General features: G+C 55.1%; 1 protein-coding gene across 1 annotated transcript; it reads right to left on the bottom strand.

Annotated features, from left to right (window-relative positions):
* Positions 1 to 1,559: 1,559 nt before the first annotated feature.
* LOC106503969 (serpin B6) lies at positions 1,560 to 11,714 on the bottom strand. The gene is made up of 7 exons (XM_018044892.1): positions 11,583 to 11,714; positions 7,782 to 7,956; positions 6,212 to 6,361; positions 4,893 to 5,010; positions 3,792 to 3,934; positions 2,250 to 2,405; positions 1,560 to 2,081 (listed from the first exon to the last, which is right to left on the bottom strand). The coding sequence occupies exons 2-7, from the start codon at positions 7,944 to 7,946 to the stop codon at positions 1,677 to 1,679; spliced, it is 1,137 nt and encodes a 378-aa protein (XP_017900381.1). The 5' UTR covers positions 7,947 to 7,956; positions 11,583 to 11,714; the 3' UTR covers positions 1,560 to 1,676.
* Positions 11,715 to 15,747: the final 4,033 nt, after the last annotated feature.

Raw genomic sequence — 15,747 nt, 5'->3', positions numbered from 1 at the left:
AGGACTATGACGAGGACAGGAATTCCGAGTTTATTGATGACAAACGCACGGGAGATTATAAGGCAATTCTATTGAAAATTTTAATAGGATCATATTGAAAATCACAGTTTGAGGAAACTGCCAATGACATTTAACGCAGTAGATCCAGCTAGAGAGAGACGGGCAGAGGGCCGAGCTGTGTGACAGGTCTGTAACACCCGGGACCACGGCGTCCATCCTCACAGGTCGCTGCTGACGGCCTGATGGGGACGAAGGACAGACGCCTCTGACCCTGGCTGGACAGACAGCTCACTTCAGGCGACAGTGGGCACAGGCTAGGGGGAAGCGGGCGCTGATGCCACTGGCCCCGCTGCCCGCTCCCAAGGCAGCGTCTCTGCAGCCTGTCTCTCCTCACAACTCAGTGCTGACTTGGGCACAGCAGAGACAGTGGACTAGAGACAGGCTGAGAATGTGGGTCACACCATTCAGGTTAGACGGAGCCCAGCTCCTGATGACGCCACAGGGAGGCCAGTGGACCCCGCACCGCTCTCCACCCGAACCTCAGCATCGGCTGGGTGTGGGCCCCACGTCTCAGCAGGGAACACGGGCGGCTGCAGAAAGCTTTGTGCAGTGTAGTCGCTCATTCGTGTCCGACTCTTTGCGAGCCATGGCCTATAGCACGCCAGGCCTCCCAGTCCATCACCAACTCCCGGAGTTACTCAAACTCATGTCCATTGAGTTGGTGATGGCATCCAACCATCTTATCCTCTGTCATCCCCTTCTCCTCCTGCCTTCAGTCTTTTCAAGTGAGTCAGCCTCTCGCATCAGGGGCCAAAGTACTGCTGTTTCACGTTTAGCATCAGTCCTTGCACTGAACCTTCAGCCTGAACCTGAGGACTTCAGTGATTTCCTTTAGGATGCACTGGTTGAAACCTTAGCCGCCTCCTTCTCTCCAACCCGTGGGAGGATGGAATGTCACCGGCGTGCATCTATGACATGCTCTGAAACCCCCCATCCTCGTGAACAGGCCTGTCTGCTCATCTCTGACCCCAGGGGCAACTGAACATGCTCAGAGAGTGTGGACGGTCAAGCACTTGAACAGGCCTCTGACCACAGACCCTCCAATGCAGACACAGTGGCTCGGGGATGGACTTCTCCCGGTCTGGGTCCACGGCCCTCCCCTGTTCTGCTGGTTTCTCTCACGTTCGGGGGTCTCTGAGGCCCGCTCCCCCTCCCCGGGGCTGCCGTGGCCTCTGCTTCACTCTGGTCTCAGGAGCAGGGCCACTGAGCAGAGGAGACAGGAAGCCCGCTCATCCTTCCAGGCCTGGAGCAGAGCGCGCTCCCCAAGGACCTGGACGGGGCGGGCGGAGGGAGCACCCAGAGAGCAGGAGCCAGTGCTCCCCACCGGCAGGACCACTGAGCGCCCGCCTCCGATGGCAGCTGCAGCTCCGAGAAGGCACGGGACACAAAGACACACACACAGGTACACACACACACACACACACACACACAAAGATACACACAGACACACACAGACACGCACAGAGACAGACACACACACACACACAGACACACACACATAGGCAGTCACAATCAGCCTTTTATTTGTGGACTTTTGCCAAGGTCACTTGGGGTTCCAGGCTCTTCGCAGAGATTGGGGAGAGCCGTGAGGAGCACCGGGGGCCCCCACCACCTCGTCACGGCGAGCAGAAGCGGCCGCAGAACAGGATGGCCCCGGTGTTGCCGTGCTGGATGAAGAAGAGGAAGGGGCGGTCGGCACAGAACCGGGGCACGACACTGAGGGAGCGCATCATGACCACCGCCCCTGTGGCAGCTGCGGCCTCCGTGCCCTCCTCGGTGACCTCCACGAAGGACTTGTGCACGACCTTGGACAGGTACAGTTCTCGGCGGGACGACATCCCTCTGAAATCAGCCTGGGCCTCCTCGAAGGCGTCGGTCATTCCCAGTTCTTGGAGGACACACTCCATGTCGTAAGTCTCCTCCAGGGTGAACCGGGGAAGAAACACCTCGACCTCCTCCTCGTCCATCGCATCCGGCTTCGTCCACGCAACGAATTTCTCGTAGGTCAGGGCCTTCTCCACCTGGAGGAGAAGGTAGAAGATCTCAGGGTCTGCAGCAGCGCCTGCCCCAGGGACAGTCTGCTGTGACCCACACACCGTGCCCTGCAGGCCACACACGAGTTCCCGGAGCCCAGTGCCCAGCAGAGATCGGGACGAGAGCCGAGCCCCAGGCCACAGATGCCTGGTTACCGTGTACACGTCAGTGCTTTCACTGGGCAGCAGGATGACCATGTTCAGCTCTTGGCCGACGTAGGGAAGCACCAGAATCTGGGTGCTTATTTCTTCAATGTAGGTCATTTTACAGGTGGACTTCTTGAACATCATTTGCACAGGTTTCTCCACGTTCTATAAAGGAAATGGATAAACGTTAACTTAAACAAGACCCGTGGACACGCGGGACGAGTCATCAGAGCCGGCCCCCTGCGCCCACACACACTGTCTTGTCTCCAGACCCCCTCAGCTCCGCGTCGTCAGCTCGTCTGCGCGGCTCCAGCTCCCACCCCTGGTTCCCAGCGCTCAGGCCTCAGGCTGCTGTTCTCCTGCTGACCCAGGAGGGCTCCACTCGGACGTTCCCGCAGGACCTCGCCCCCGGCTCCTGCCTGCCTGACATCCTCATCTGGACGCAAAGGAGCCTCCAGCTCGGCTCGCACACTGGCGGCTCGTGTCCCCTCCGCCTGCTCCATCTGAACGTTCCCACCTCTGCTCATGGCGACACCACTCATCCCGCCGTCAAACCCTGCCGTGTCCTGGGCGCCTGGCCTTCCGCCCACAGCTGACCATGAACAACCATGTGGGCTCTGGTTTTAAAGACAACAGGGCTGCCTGGTGGCTCAGGGGCAAATAATCCGCCTTCCAATGCAGGAGACACAGGCTCCAGTCCTGGTCTGGGAAGACCCCACAGCCCAGGGGCTTCTAAGCCCACGGGCCACAGCTACTGAGCCTGGGCTGAGAGCCCGGGAGCCGCAGCTCCTGCGGTCACGGGCCCAGAGCCCGAGCTCCACACCAGGAGAAGCACCAGCAGGAGAAGCCCGAGCCCCGAGCCCAGAGGGCCTCCGCCACAGCAGCAGCAGGAAAGGCTGAGCGGCAAGGAGCCCCGCACAGCCGAGTAAATAGATACAAGGATCAGAAAACCACAAGGCAATCTCACTTGTGCTTCCTACCCCCGCCACTCTCAGCCCAGCCACCGTCCTCAGGAAAACTTCCAAGCAACCTCCCGGGTCCTGCACACGGGCCGAGGGGCTCTGGGGGATCAGAGCCACTGTGAGGGGCCACGGGCTCTGTGAGAGTCAGAGGAGGGACACAGGAACCAGGAACCCGGGCCGTGGAGACCGCTAGGGAGGCTCCTGGACGCCCTGCAGAGAAAGGCGTCTGTGTAGGTAGCTCCTGATGGGAGTGGTCAGCCAGTAGGATCTAGGCCCATGAGCATCACAGCCACGGTCTGGAGTTTGAACTGGGTCTCGGGGGCTCTAGCAGGCCCAGAGAGCTGCGAGCTGCCCCGTGGGATGTGCTATACAAGATGGAATACCTGCCGCACGGACCGCCCCTGATGATACCTCAGAGGAGGAGCAGGGGGAGAGGAAGCCAGGGTTTGCCCGGATCCACATCTGGGCCGCCAAGGCCAGAAGAGGCTCACGTTCCTGGAGGTCAGCCTCCTGGCACGATCCATAAACAAAGGGGACCCCAGGGACCATTTCCAAAACCTCCTTCGCTTTATGAAACATTCTTGTTCACCTTGCTGACTCTGAATGGCCTTTCCTCAGTATGCTCTTTGTTAAACTGTTTTTCCCAGTTTCCTTTGAAGTAGATGGCATTCACGAGAACCAGACGTGTCGCAGGGTTAACTGAATTTGCAGACAGCAAATCTCTAATTTTACCTGCACGGAAGAGTTAAAAGGACCAGTTAGCTAACAGGGTTTCCTGGTGAGGTGCTGGGCAGGGTAGTTACTGGCCCGCCCCCTGAAGGAGTCAGTGCCCAGACCAGAGGGTTCACTGTCCCCCAGACAACCACGTGCAGCGAGTTGTCTGTTTACTCGGTAAGTTGGGTCCCACTCTTTGTGACCCCGTGGACTGTAGCCCACCAGGCTCCTGCACCCCATGGGGTTCCCCAGGCAAGAATACGGGAGCAGGTTGCCATTTCCTCCTCCAGGGGATCTTTCTGACCCAGGGATCCAACCCGCCTATCCTGCTCTGGCAGGTGATTCTTTGCCATCTGAGCCACCAGGGAGACCCATGCAGGGAGCCTGGCCTGAAAGCAAAATCAGGGACAAAAACCTTCAAGTCTCTGCTCAGAAAAATACCATGAGTTGCATAAAACACATAAAATGAACAAATAATAAGGGCAGAACTATTCCACAGGGACAGAAAAAGGAATGTTCGGTCTACAGCGTGAGGGGACCCTCCTGAAGGGAGAGGTCGGAGCCAGTGTGGAGAGCACGGAAACGAAGAAGCGCAGGCGGCCCAGGGCCTGACCGCGTGTCCTGCAGTGACGCTCAGCGACGCCGCAGAGCACGCACTCTGCTGGACAGGCAGGGAGGTGGCGCCGCATCCAGAGTCTGCCTTCCACCCTTGTGAAAAGGCAGACTATAGGAACATTAACCACAACAGCCAAAAGTCAGAGTGTGATTGCTCTGGAAGAGGTGCACCGAAGATTGATGAGGAGGCGGAAAGCTGGAGAAATTGGTTGCTGATTAAATTTCAGAAGTGGATTTGAAAGTTTCCAGTTCTTTAGAGAAAAAGCCATTTCTGTTTACATTCGATGGTTTTGGGAGGGAACTGATGGAAAATAAGACCGATTCAAATACTGTGCAAACAGAAGTAGTGACACGTCCTCACCTTCTGTCTTTTCAGCTACCCAGGTGTTTATGTGCTTCCTGGACTCCTCCGTAGCGCTGACAAAGTCCAGCTCTTCCATCTCTGCTTGGTAGAACATGCGGCAGGCATCTTTGAAAGACTAGGAGAGACCGAATGACAGAGTCCATGTGGCTACCGAAACAGACAACGCCAACAGCCTACTTCTTCACTGCACCAACTCTCGACACAGATCATTTGAAGGTTACTTGTGTAATGGACAAACGAATGTGCGAAATTAACCTTCATCCGTGTCTCAGTTTTCAGCTACACTGAATAAATAACTGAGTAAAGCTCAGGCTTCCCAGGTGGCACAGTGGAAAGAATACGCCTGCCAATGTTGGAGACGAGGGTTTGATCTCTCTGTGGGAAGATCCCCTGGAGAAGGAAATGGTAACCCACTCCAGTATCCTTGCCTGGACAATCCCATGGACAGAGGAGCCTGGTGGGCTACAGTCCCTGGGGTCGCAAAGAGTCAGACACAACTGAGGCGACTAAGCAACAACAACACAGCCATTCAGGGCAACGTGGCAACACTGCCGCCAGCACGCGTTCCGGGCTTCCCTCCTGTGTGACCCTGGAAAGGTCGCTGCGTCTCTCTGGTTCCTTGCCCCCTGGAGGTAGCTACGTCTCAGAGGTGCTCTGAGGACCGGGGGAATTGGCTCTGTCCGATGTCACGTGGCTGAGTTCTCCCCACACCGTGGACCCTGCATCTTGTGGTCCGGGAGCCTCATTTCATAGAACCCTCACGTCGTTCAGGCTCTGCCAACCTACTGCTCCACTCTTAATCGGGGCTTTTGAAAAGGACGTCAGTGTCTCAGTCTAAGAAAATAGTCCTGAAAGCAAAGTGGTCTCCTCCAAGTCGATACCCCATCATACCCTTGGTGATTTCAACAGCTTTTAGACACATCTGAAAACAAGGGCCTGCTTCTTAATTACTGTTTAGTAAGTAATGACCAGGTAAAAAGCAAACTAAAGGAATATCTAATTATACACTGTGATTGGTATTGTATCCTTGGAACACTCGATCACTATGAAATAACAGACAAATATTTTGAATGTTTTATTTTATAGCCCATATCAAAATAACACTTTAAACATCAATGATTTTCTTCAATATCCTCTAGAAAAGAAAGGAACTTAAGGAGCGGTTCCGGGAAGCGAGAGGTCGTGACTGGGGGTCCCACATCCCGCCCACCGCGTGGGTCTCAGCCCACAAGGCCTCTCTGCACCACAAGACCCGCCTCCCGTCTGCACAGGACCTCGGTCTCTATCTGCCTCCGGCAATCAGGAGTATGACTTACCGAGAGGAAATCATAAGTCTTCTCTCCAAAAAGCCTGTTGGCGGTTCTGAGCAAGTACTGTGTGCCGGTCCTATTAACTTCACTGAGAAGCTTCTGGAAACCCTGGTGGATATCTTCACCTCCGCCACTGCTCTTGCTTAGGGAAAGCGTCTGAAATCAAAAACAGATAATACCCTCCACTGCAGTACGCCCTGACTACAGGAAATGGACACAACACTGAAGTCAGCCTAAACACCGCACTGATCCTCAAGGCAGCTTGAAACAAGACTTACGCAAATAAAGGCGCATTGGCTCTGGGAAGGCCCCCAGCCCACCTCCCGCTCGGGCTCAGGCAGCGACGGTGGGTGCAGAAATGCCCCTGGGCGAGTCCAGGGCCCTGTGCTCGCGGTCTGCCTGCAGATGGGCCCCGGACAGGCCGCCTGTCTCTGCACAAACAGGCCACGTCTTCAGTCTGGACTGCCCTCGGGATGGGCTCCAACCAGCGGGAGACAGGAGAAGTGGCTCTTCCAGGCCCGGGCCTTCGTAGAGGCCTGGCACCTCTACGTTCGCTGTCTTGCCCCTGTTGCCATGGTGCAGAAATGCCCAGGCATCCTGCTGGGGCCTCATGACAATGCGGTAGAGCAGACACACAGAGGAGAGTGCCTAGCGGATCGGGGCCTCTCCTACACCAGGAGGAGCCAAGTGAGCACCGTGTGGCCAGGCCGCAGAGTCCCAAGCACGGTCCCGGTCGTGGGCGGTTTGTCCGGGAGCCACAGAGAGAAGGTCCAGACAGCTGTCTGGCACAGTTCCAAAGTAACACATAGCTAAAGCCTGGGCACGGGCTTTGTACCCAGCAGCCGGCTGAGGCTGGAGGGCCGGGGGCACCACTGCTGGAGGAGAGGAGGCCGGGTGGGAGCCCCGGAGAGAGGCCCGTGCAGGGCGGGAAGGCCGGCCCTCCCAATGGAATCGGAATCTGCACAGGAGGTGCCCAGAGAGAGGGCGGCCCCTTCAGAGCCTGGGAGAGCGGGAGGGGAGACAGTGCCGAGCTCAAGAGGGGACTGCTCCCTTTTCAGCAGGACTTAAAGGGAATACGTGCGTCTCCCAGGTGGCGCAGTGGGAAAGGATCCACCTGCCAGGGCAGGAGACAAGACTCGTGGGTTCCATCCCTGGGTCGGGAAGATTCCCTGGAAGAGGACATGCGGGAAGACTGTGACCCCCAGGGAGCCAGAGGTCAGCGCCCCGCCACCACTGTGGCCCAGGAGCTGACGTCCACACCCTGTGCAGCCCGCCCGGGCTGGCTCTGGGCGTCTCAGCAGGACGGGCCTCAGTCAGCAGGGCCTTGAGCAGCGGGTCCGAGCAGAGGCTCGATGAACGCTTGCTCGTTCAAGCCTGTCTTGCTGGAATCGGGTGCTGCACTGTCAGGAGCCCCAGGCCACACGCCAGACAGACACTGGAGGGGCGCCCAGGGAGGGGGACACAGGGGAGTAGGCCTGGCTGTCGAGCAAGGTCTTTGGATTCGGATTGCGGACACCGGCTCACCAACCAAAGAAAGAGCATCAGCCACCGCCCACAACCGGCTTCCCGAACGTACCTGGCACATCTGTGCTGCGGTGTTGACCCTGGCCCCCATGAGGACCATGGCCAGGGCAGAGGAGATGCTTAGGGGTGAGATAAACACATTTTTCGAGCTGTCCGCACCCAGCTTTTTCAGAAGGGTCAAGGCAAAGGTGCCGTTTGATGCTGACAGCGCATCCATGCTGGCGAGGCTGAAAGGATGGATATAAAATCAGTGTCACGCAAATTCAGGCCACAGGTCGACCGCGTCTCACGCTGCTCTTAACTGTTGTTAGCACTGACGTTCTACCTCGACCAATAAGCAGGTACTCGCACAAAACACGGTTTCCTCGGGTTTCCCCTGCTGCCCCAGGCCCAGGCCCTGCTGATCCTGCTTTGGACAAGGGCCTTGGGACGCACCCACGTCCACCTCCAACGCCCTGCCTCGGAGGTCAACAGCCCTGCTACGGAGGGTGTTTGGTCTAGAACAGGACACTGTGGGAATGGGCTGGGGTGCACGAGGGTTCAGGGCCTTTCTGTGCATGGCTGGGAAGGGATAACAGCTGAGCCTGACACCGACCTGGGAGAGACAGAGCAGGTGAGCCTGAGGAAAGCGCGTGAAGCTGCAGGGCGTGCAGGCTGGCAACCCCGCTCCAGGCCCTGCGTCAGCTCCCTGATTTCTGCTCCCTGCATGAGGACGGGGGCGCACAGGGTAATGTCTGCTCTTGATGGCGTGCAGGGCAGCTCACGCAAATGACTGCACTGCAGCACACTGATTGCTCTGAAGTAAAGAGACTATGCCAAAGCCTTTGAGTGTGTGGATCACAATAAACTGTGGGAGATTCTGAAAGAGATGGGAATACCAGATCACGGACCTGCCTCTTGAGAAACCTGTATGCAGGTCAGGAAGCAAATATTAGAATTGGACATGGAACAACACACTGGTTCCAAATAGGAAAAGGAGTACGTCAAGGCTGTATATTGTCACCTGCTTATTTAACATATATGCAGAGTACATCATGAGAAACGCTGGGCTGGAAGAAGCACAGGCTGGAATCAAGATTGCCGGGAGAAATATCAATAACCTCAGATATGCAGATGACACCACCCTTATGGCAGAAAGTGAAGAGGAACTCAAAAGCCTCTTGATGAAAGTGAAAGAGGAGAGCGGAAAAGTTGGCTTAAAGCTCAACATTCAGAAAACGAAGATCATGGCATCTGGTCCCATCACTTCATGGCAAATAGATGGGGAAACACTGGAAACAGTGACAGACTTTATTTTGTTTTTTGCTCCAATATCAGTGCAGATGGTGATTGCAGCCATGAAATTAAAAGACGCTTACTCCTTGGAAGGAAAGTTATGACCAACCTAGATAGCATATTCAAAAGCAGAGACATTATTTGCCAACAAAGGTCCATCTAGTCAAGGCTATGGTTTTTCCTGTGGTCCTGTATGGATGTGAGAGTTGGACTGTGAAGAAAGCTGAGCGGCGAAGAATTGATGCTTTTGAACTGTGGTGTTGGAGAAGACTCTTGAGAGTCCCTTGGACTGCAAGGAGATCCAACCAGTCCATTCTGAAGGAGATCAGCCCTGGGATTTCTTTGGAGGGAATGATGCTGAAGCTGAAACTCTAGTACTTTGGCCACCTCATGCGAAGAGTTGACTCATTGGAAAAGACTCTGATGCTGGGACGGATTGGGGGCAGGAGAAGGGGACGACAGAGGATGAGATGGCTAGATGCCATCACAGACTCGATGGACCTGAGTCTGAGTGAACTCCAGGAATTGGTGATGGACAGCGGGGCCTGGCGTGCTGCGATTCATGGGGTCGCAAAGAGTCGGACACAACTGAGTGACTGAACTGAACTGAAAGAGTCTTGAGAAACAGCTGGTGCAAAAAGCTGACGCTGCCCTTCTTCTGCTCCCCCTGGAGCTAAAAATAAATCTCCACGTGGAAATACCGTCCCTGTACCAGGAGGTAGAGAGACATCTTTACGGCCAAAGAGGGGAAAGCAAGGCCCAAAGGCTGTACAAGAAACCAGCAAACCTGATACTTCACGACCTTGCTGCCCCAGGCAAAGGCCCTTGTCTGTCAAATCTTCACACACACAAAGCTGCCTGCCTGGTCACTTCTTGAGCCTTGTATCTTCAATGTTCGCACAAAATTCAGTGGGGTTGGTTTTCTGCTATTGATTTGTCTTAGGTCAATTTAATTACTCGACCAGCCAGGAAGAACGTAGAGGAGAAGACTCACTACCGTTACACACATCCTCTTCCAGCTTTAATATCCAATTGGTTGCTTTCTATCTAAGTCGAGTCCGACTCTTTTGTGATTCGTGGACTACTACCTGGCCCCTCTGTCCATGGATTTTCCAGGCAAGAATACTGGAGTGGGTTGCCATTTCCTTCTCCAGGGGATCTTTCCAACCCAGGGATTGAACCTGACGCTCCTGCCTTGCAGAAGGATTCTTTCCACTGAGCCACCAGGGCAGGCGTTAATATCCAATACCTTAACACTAATACAGAGAAAAGCAGAAGGTCACTTGTCTTCAAAGGCCACAGCTGAGGCCGGTAATAGTTGTTTTTCTCTACTGGCAACAGTTGCTGATGGTCGTTAAAGGTGAGAGCATACCCACTCCCTGTAAAATCGCTAAACTGAAAAGGAGGGGATGAATCAGTGAGGCCCAAGCCCTTTGTGTATGTAGCGCGCTCTTAGTGCAAGCAGAAAAGAACAGTGGCTCCATTTACGCTCGTTTCACTCTAGTGTTACTGGCTGGAGTGGTCAGGCCAGAAGCTGAGCTGCAATACAACACTTAGGACTGGAACTGGCCTCTTCTGGTTCTAAATACTTAGTTTACATGGCCAGTATGACTGAAACCATGGCCTTTCTCTGGGGTGGTATAACGCTGAGGGTGCAGTTAGTCACCAGTTGTGGGGAATCCTGGACACGCCACGCCCCAGAACACTGATAACCACAGCCCTTCCTGTTCATGGGGACCTTAGTCCAAGGGTTACTTATCACACGCCCTCTCCGCCTCGGCCTAAAGCACACCAGCGGAGAGGCACACAGTAGGGCCAGGTACCACTGGGCTGGAAGCCAAAGTCCCAGCAGAACCCGGCCTCCCCAGCAGCTCAGTAATTCTGGCAGCATGTGAAGGTTCATTTCCCATACTTTTTATCCCTCAAAGTAGAGCTTTATGTGGGCGGGGGGTGGGGGGGGGCGGAGAGAAGGGAAGAAAGTAACTCAGGTGCCAACTTATCCAGCACCCAGGTGCGACTAAAGTTTCTCCCAGGCCCTCTTGGCCCTGAAGATGCCCACTCTCGGAATACTGCGCCTGCAGCGTGTCTAGCGAAAACAAAACCAGCCGTAACAAGCTCTGAAAGGGTCCTCACGATCATCCTCGCAGGCCTGAGGGACCCTGAGCGCAGGCCGCGCGGTGGGCGGGAGACCGCTGGGCCCCGGGGCCACTGGGCACTCAGGCCGGCTCCTATCCGCCCTCCGAGTCCCCCGCCCCTGGCTCCCCGGGTCCCCAACGCCCGGCGCTCTCCGAGGGTCACCTGGGCACTCAGGCGGGCTCCTATCCGCCTTCCGGCCTCCACCTTGGTCCCCCGCGTCCGCAACGCCCAGGCGCTGGCCGAGGGTATCTGGGCACCGCCCCCAGGCGGGTCCTCCGGTCCCCGGTCCCGGACGGCGGCGCCGTCACACTCACCAGGGTCACCACGTCCGCCGCGGCCGCCTGATCCTAAAGAACACCCAGCCCGGCACGCGCCCCCGCAGCCGCCCGCCGCCCGCCTCGCCCGCAGGCCGGTTCCGCGGCCCCAACATCCCCAAACGTACCTGAGCGCTGCCGGAGCGGGCTGGGCATGGACGCAGGCGCCGGGCGTAAATACCCCGCCGAGAGGGGCGGGCCGGGCCGCACCCGGCTGGACCGGAGAGAGGGACCAACCGGGAGGGACGGGCCCGAGCGGGAGGGGCGGGGCGGGCGGGTCCGGAGGGCAAGGCGGAGCGGGAGAGGCGTGGCCTAGCGGGAGGGGCGTGGCCTAGGGGAGGGGCGGGGAGGGCCGGAACGGAGAGCGGGACCGAAGGGAGGGGTGGGGCCGAGCGGGAGGTAGCGGGCCAAGCGGCAGGGGCGGGGCAGACGGGAAGGGGCGGGGCGGGCAGGACAGGATAGCGGGGCTCGGGCAGGAGGGGCGGGGCGATAGGGGCCGGAGGGCGGGGCCGGGCCGACCGAAGGGCTCGGCTCGAGCTGGAGGGCCGGGGTCGAGCGGGAGGGGCTGGGCAGAGGGGGAGGGCCGGGCCCGGCCGAACCGGACCGAACTGGGCCGGAGGGCGGTGCCGCATGGTTGGGGCGGAGCCGAACAGCAGGGGCGAGCCAGGCGCCAGGTGAGCCGCGGGTCCGGTCCGGCCGCATTGCGGGGACCGCTACCCGGGGCCGCAGGAGGAGCGCAGGCCCGGCCCTAGGAGGCCCTTCAGCGGGCGAGCCCGGGGTCTTCGCGGGGCGCACGGGCTGATACTTGGTCCTGAGAGGCGCCGCCCGGGCACGTGGGCTTGAGTCTCTGCGCGAAGCCAGGCGCGCTCCTCCCGGTGCACAGAGGCCCGTGTGAACCAAGCAGGGTGGAACCCTGGCCTGCCCGCCCAGCGCAGCCTTGGCGGGCGGACAGGGCGCCGGTGACCGCAGTGGGGAAATTAGCGACCTCGTCTGAAACATGACAGGTTCAGTTGGGAAACCTGGGAGAGCTGGGAGCGTCCCTGGTGGCTCAGAGAGTAAAGAATCGGCCCGCAGCATAGAAGACCCAGGTTGGATCCCTGGGTGGGGAAGACTTGCTGGAAAAGGAAAAGGCAGCCCACTCCAGTATTCTTGCCTGGAGAATCCCATGGACAGAAGAGCCTGGCACCATTGCAAAGACTCGGACTTACCACGCACACACAGGACTGTTCAAGTCTGAGTGTAGGCTGTCAGCCCAGTTTGGTGATGGATGCACTGTTAATTCTCCCTATTGTTTCTATTTCTCTTCTTTTAATGACCACACATTGAAATCAAACCAGATGACCCTCTATTAAAAGTTGAAATTGTTTATTGTGTATGACAAGTGTTTCTTTTGTTAATGAATCCTTCAAACCTAAAACGAAAGTAAAACTTGCAGCGAAACAGTTAGTGTCTCGTGTTTAGAGAATTCGCTTCAAATGTACAAATGATGTCCACAAAGTTTGTCTTTGTGACCCCGGCCAATTCATCCCTGGTGCGAACCCTGACAGAGCCCCTGATCCTCAGAAAGAAAAGGACATGTTCTTTCCCCACTTGTCCCCAGGTAGGGGGCTGGCTTCTTCTCCTTCCATTTCAAAGGACGCAGCACTCCCTGGAAAGTGCAAGTAAAAAGAGCCTGTTAGGCCTGCCTCAGGCAGTCTGAATTTCCAGCCAGAGCTCTGGAACCAGGAACAAAGGAGGCTGACCGAGGGTCTAAACACAGCTTTGTCATTTGTGAATTGGGGATTGCTACAAGTCAGTGTTTTCATTCGCTGTGCTTTATTTTTGAAAATAACCTTTCTTTCAAATGTTGGAAATAATACATTGGCAAAGATACGTTTAGAAAGCACGTCCCAACCCATATCCGGGTCACTTAACACAAGTCAGTTTTGACACACACAGCAACTCACCCAGGACCAGACCACAGAGCAGCCACTAAACGTCCGCCTGGGTCAGTCAGCATTCTGTCCTGCTGAGGCTTCAGCTCCAACACAGAAGGAGAGGGTGCTCACCTCCTCACCGCAGGTTCTACCGGGACATTTGCACCACTAATAGGATTGTTTCTAAGTGAATTTTCCAGCGTTGCCTGAACTGACTGACTCATGAAATGCTAGAGAATATCTGCCTGATGTCCGTGGTGGAGATGCAAGCAGATTGATAAGGCTGTCTGAAAATAGTGCACTGGGGGCTTAGATGCATAACAAAAAAAGACACCCTAATGGGTGAGACCAGCGATGATTAGGTCTATTGCTTACTGATTCATGCTAATTAAGTGGATATTTACTAAACATCTGTAATGCAAAGCTCTAGACGAGTCCAGGGGTGGAACCTCTGGCCTCCAATGGAGGACATGAAATAAGTTCCAGGATATAAGCTCCAGGCAGCTATCTATATCTGTCTGGCTTCCTTAGAGACAGTGACCCCTGGGATGTTTCCCACAAACAACAGAAGTAATCCAGATGACACAGAGCATATCTGGTTAGCAACCCTCAGTATTTACAAGCTTTTCAGATCTTATGGCCCAGCAGTACTTGCAGAGAAACTGCAGCAGCCCCACCCAGAGATTCAGCCGTGAAACGTGCTCAAGGCCTGGTCCTTCTGAAAGAGAGACCAGGTGGGCAGCAGACAGCACACCATGAGGCCGTGGACACAGAGCGGGATCCCTCATATGGACAGAACGCCTGAAACCTTGCCTTTAGCCAGTGTGTGTGCTCACTTAGTCATAGCCAACCATTTGCAAGCCCGTGGCCATGCACTGTAGCCCTCCAGGCTCCTCTACCCGTGGGATTTGCCAGGCGAGAATATTGCAGTGGGCTGCCACTTCCTTCTCGGGGGGTCTTCCTGACTCAGGGATCGAACCCACAGCTCCTGCTTTTCCTAGAGAGCAGGTGGATGTTTTCCCAGTGTGCACCTGTGCAGTGACAGGTCATTAAAGAAGCGGGTTAAAATCAGACTCTGCCCAAAGAGAAAGAATTGATGAGACTGCACCCTCCTTGGGGCACTTGTTGTTCAGTTGCTGAGTCGTATGTGACTCTGCGACCCCATGGCCTGCAGCACACCAGACTTCCCTGCCCTTCACCATCTCCTGGGGTTTGCTCAAGCTCATAATCATTGAGTCAATGATGGCATCCAGCCACCTTATCCTCCCTCTTCCCCTTCTCCTCCCGCCTTCAATCTTTCCCAGCATCAGGGTCTTTCCAGTGAGTCAGCTCTTCGCATCAGGTGGCCTAAGTATTGGAGCTTCTGCCGGGAGCCAGCGTGAGGAACTCCGCCCATGGCAAAGGTCATGAGGAAGGGGGCTTGGCATACGCAAAGGCGTGATCAAGCCTCAGGAAACCTCCTGTTCCCGAGCATCTACCCCCAAAGCCAGAGTCTACCTAGAAATTATTAGTATAGTGGGTTGGTTAGGAATTATATTGGTGAAGGGTTTTTCATTTGTGCCAATAATTACTGCTAATTCCCTGCCCTGGGTGTGACAAGGGTGTCTCAGGTCAAACCTCTCTGCTGACAAACTAGCCTGTGTGACAGGATTATCCATACTCCATGATTGTTTCATGATTGTTTACTACCTCTCAACCGTAAACAGCACAGAGAGTTTTGGAGTATTTTGAGAAGTCTTAATTAGCATAGGGCTTTTCTCATTGTTGAGTCAATGATTGCCGCCAGGCCTCCATATCCTTAAGCACCTGGGAATATATTAATCAATGTTTTTGGAATATAGAAAAGGAAATATAGTAGTTTTTGATGTTAGCAATACTAGACTTTTTGAGTTAATGAATTTTCTCTTTTGTTATAGATCACTGTACTTTGTTATAAATCACTGTGTCCTTGCTATGTAAAAATGTAACTTTATCACTATCCTAAGACTAAATAGATCTTAAGGGGAACATTGGTGAAGGGTTTTTATTTGTTGGGCTGATGTTTGCTGCTAAATCTCCATATTCCCTGCCTTTATAATGAATATAACTAGCATATAGGAGAAATAAGTATTAACCTTTAAGATTAATCATATTAACCTTGGGTTAAATAAATTCCTTTCTTGATTGTAACTCACTAACACCCTCACCCTATATGAATGCAACTTTATTTGGAGGGTGGTGCCTGGTTTAAGAAAAAACATCCTTGGAAAAAATAAGTTTTTTGGTTATCAGAAAGAAAGGGTCGTAAATGTCAGCAGGCCTCATGGCCAGAAGATGATGTAAAACCCCTAAGACCTTTTTTTATGTAAAGTACCTGATTTTGATAAAGGTCAGGACT

This window comes from Capra hircus, unplaced genomic scaffold (genome assembly GCF_001704415.2).
Source record: "Capra hircus breed San Clemente unplaced genomic scaffold, ASM170441v1, whole genome shotgun sequence".
In the NCBI taxonomy this organism is placed as follows: Eukaryota; Metazoa; Chordata; class Mammalia; order Artiodactyla; family Bovidae; genus Capra; species Capra hircus.
Note: the sequence above shows the minus strand (reverse complement) of the source record. Positions and strands in the feature narration are given on the sequence as shown.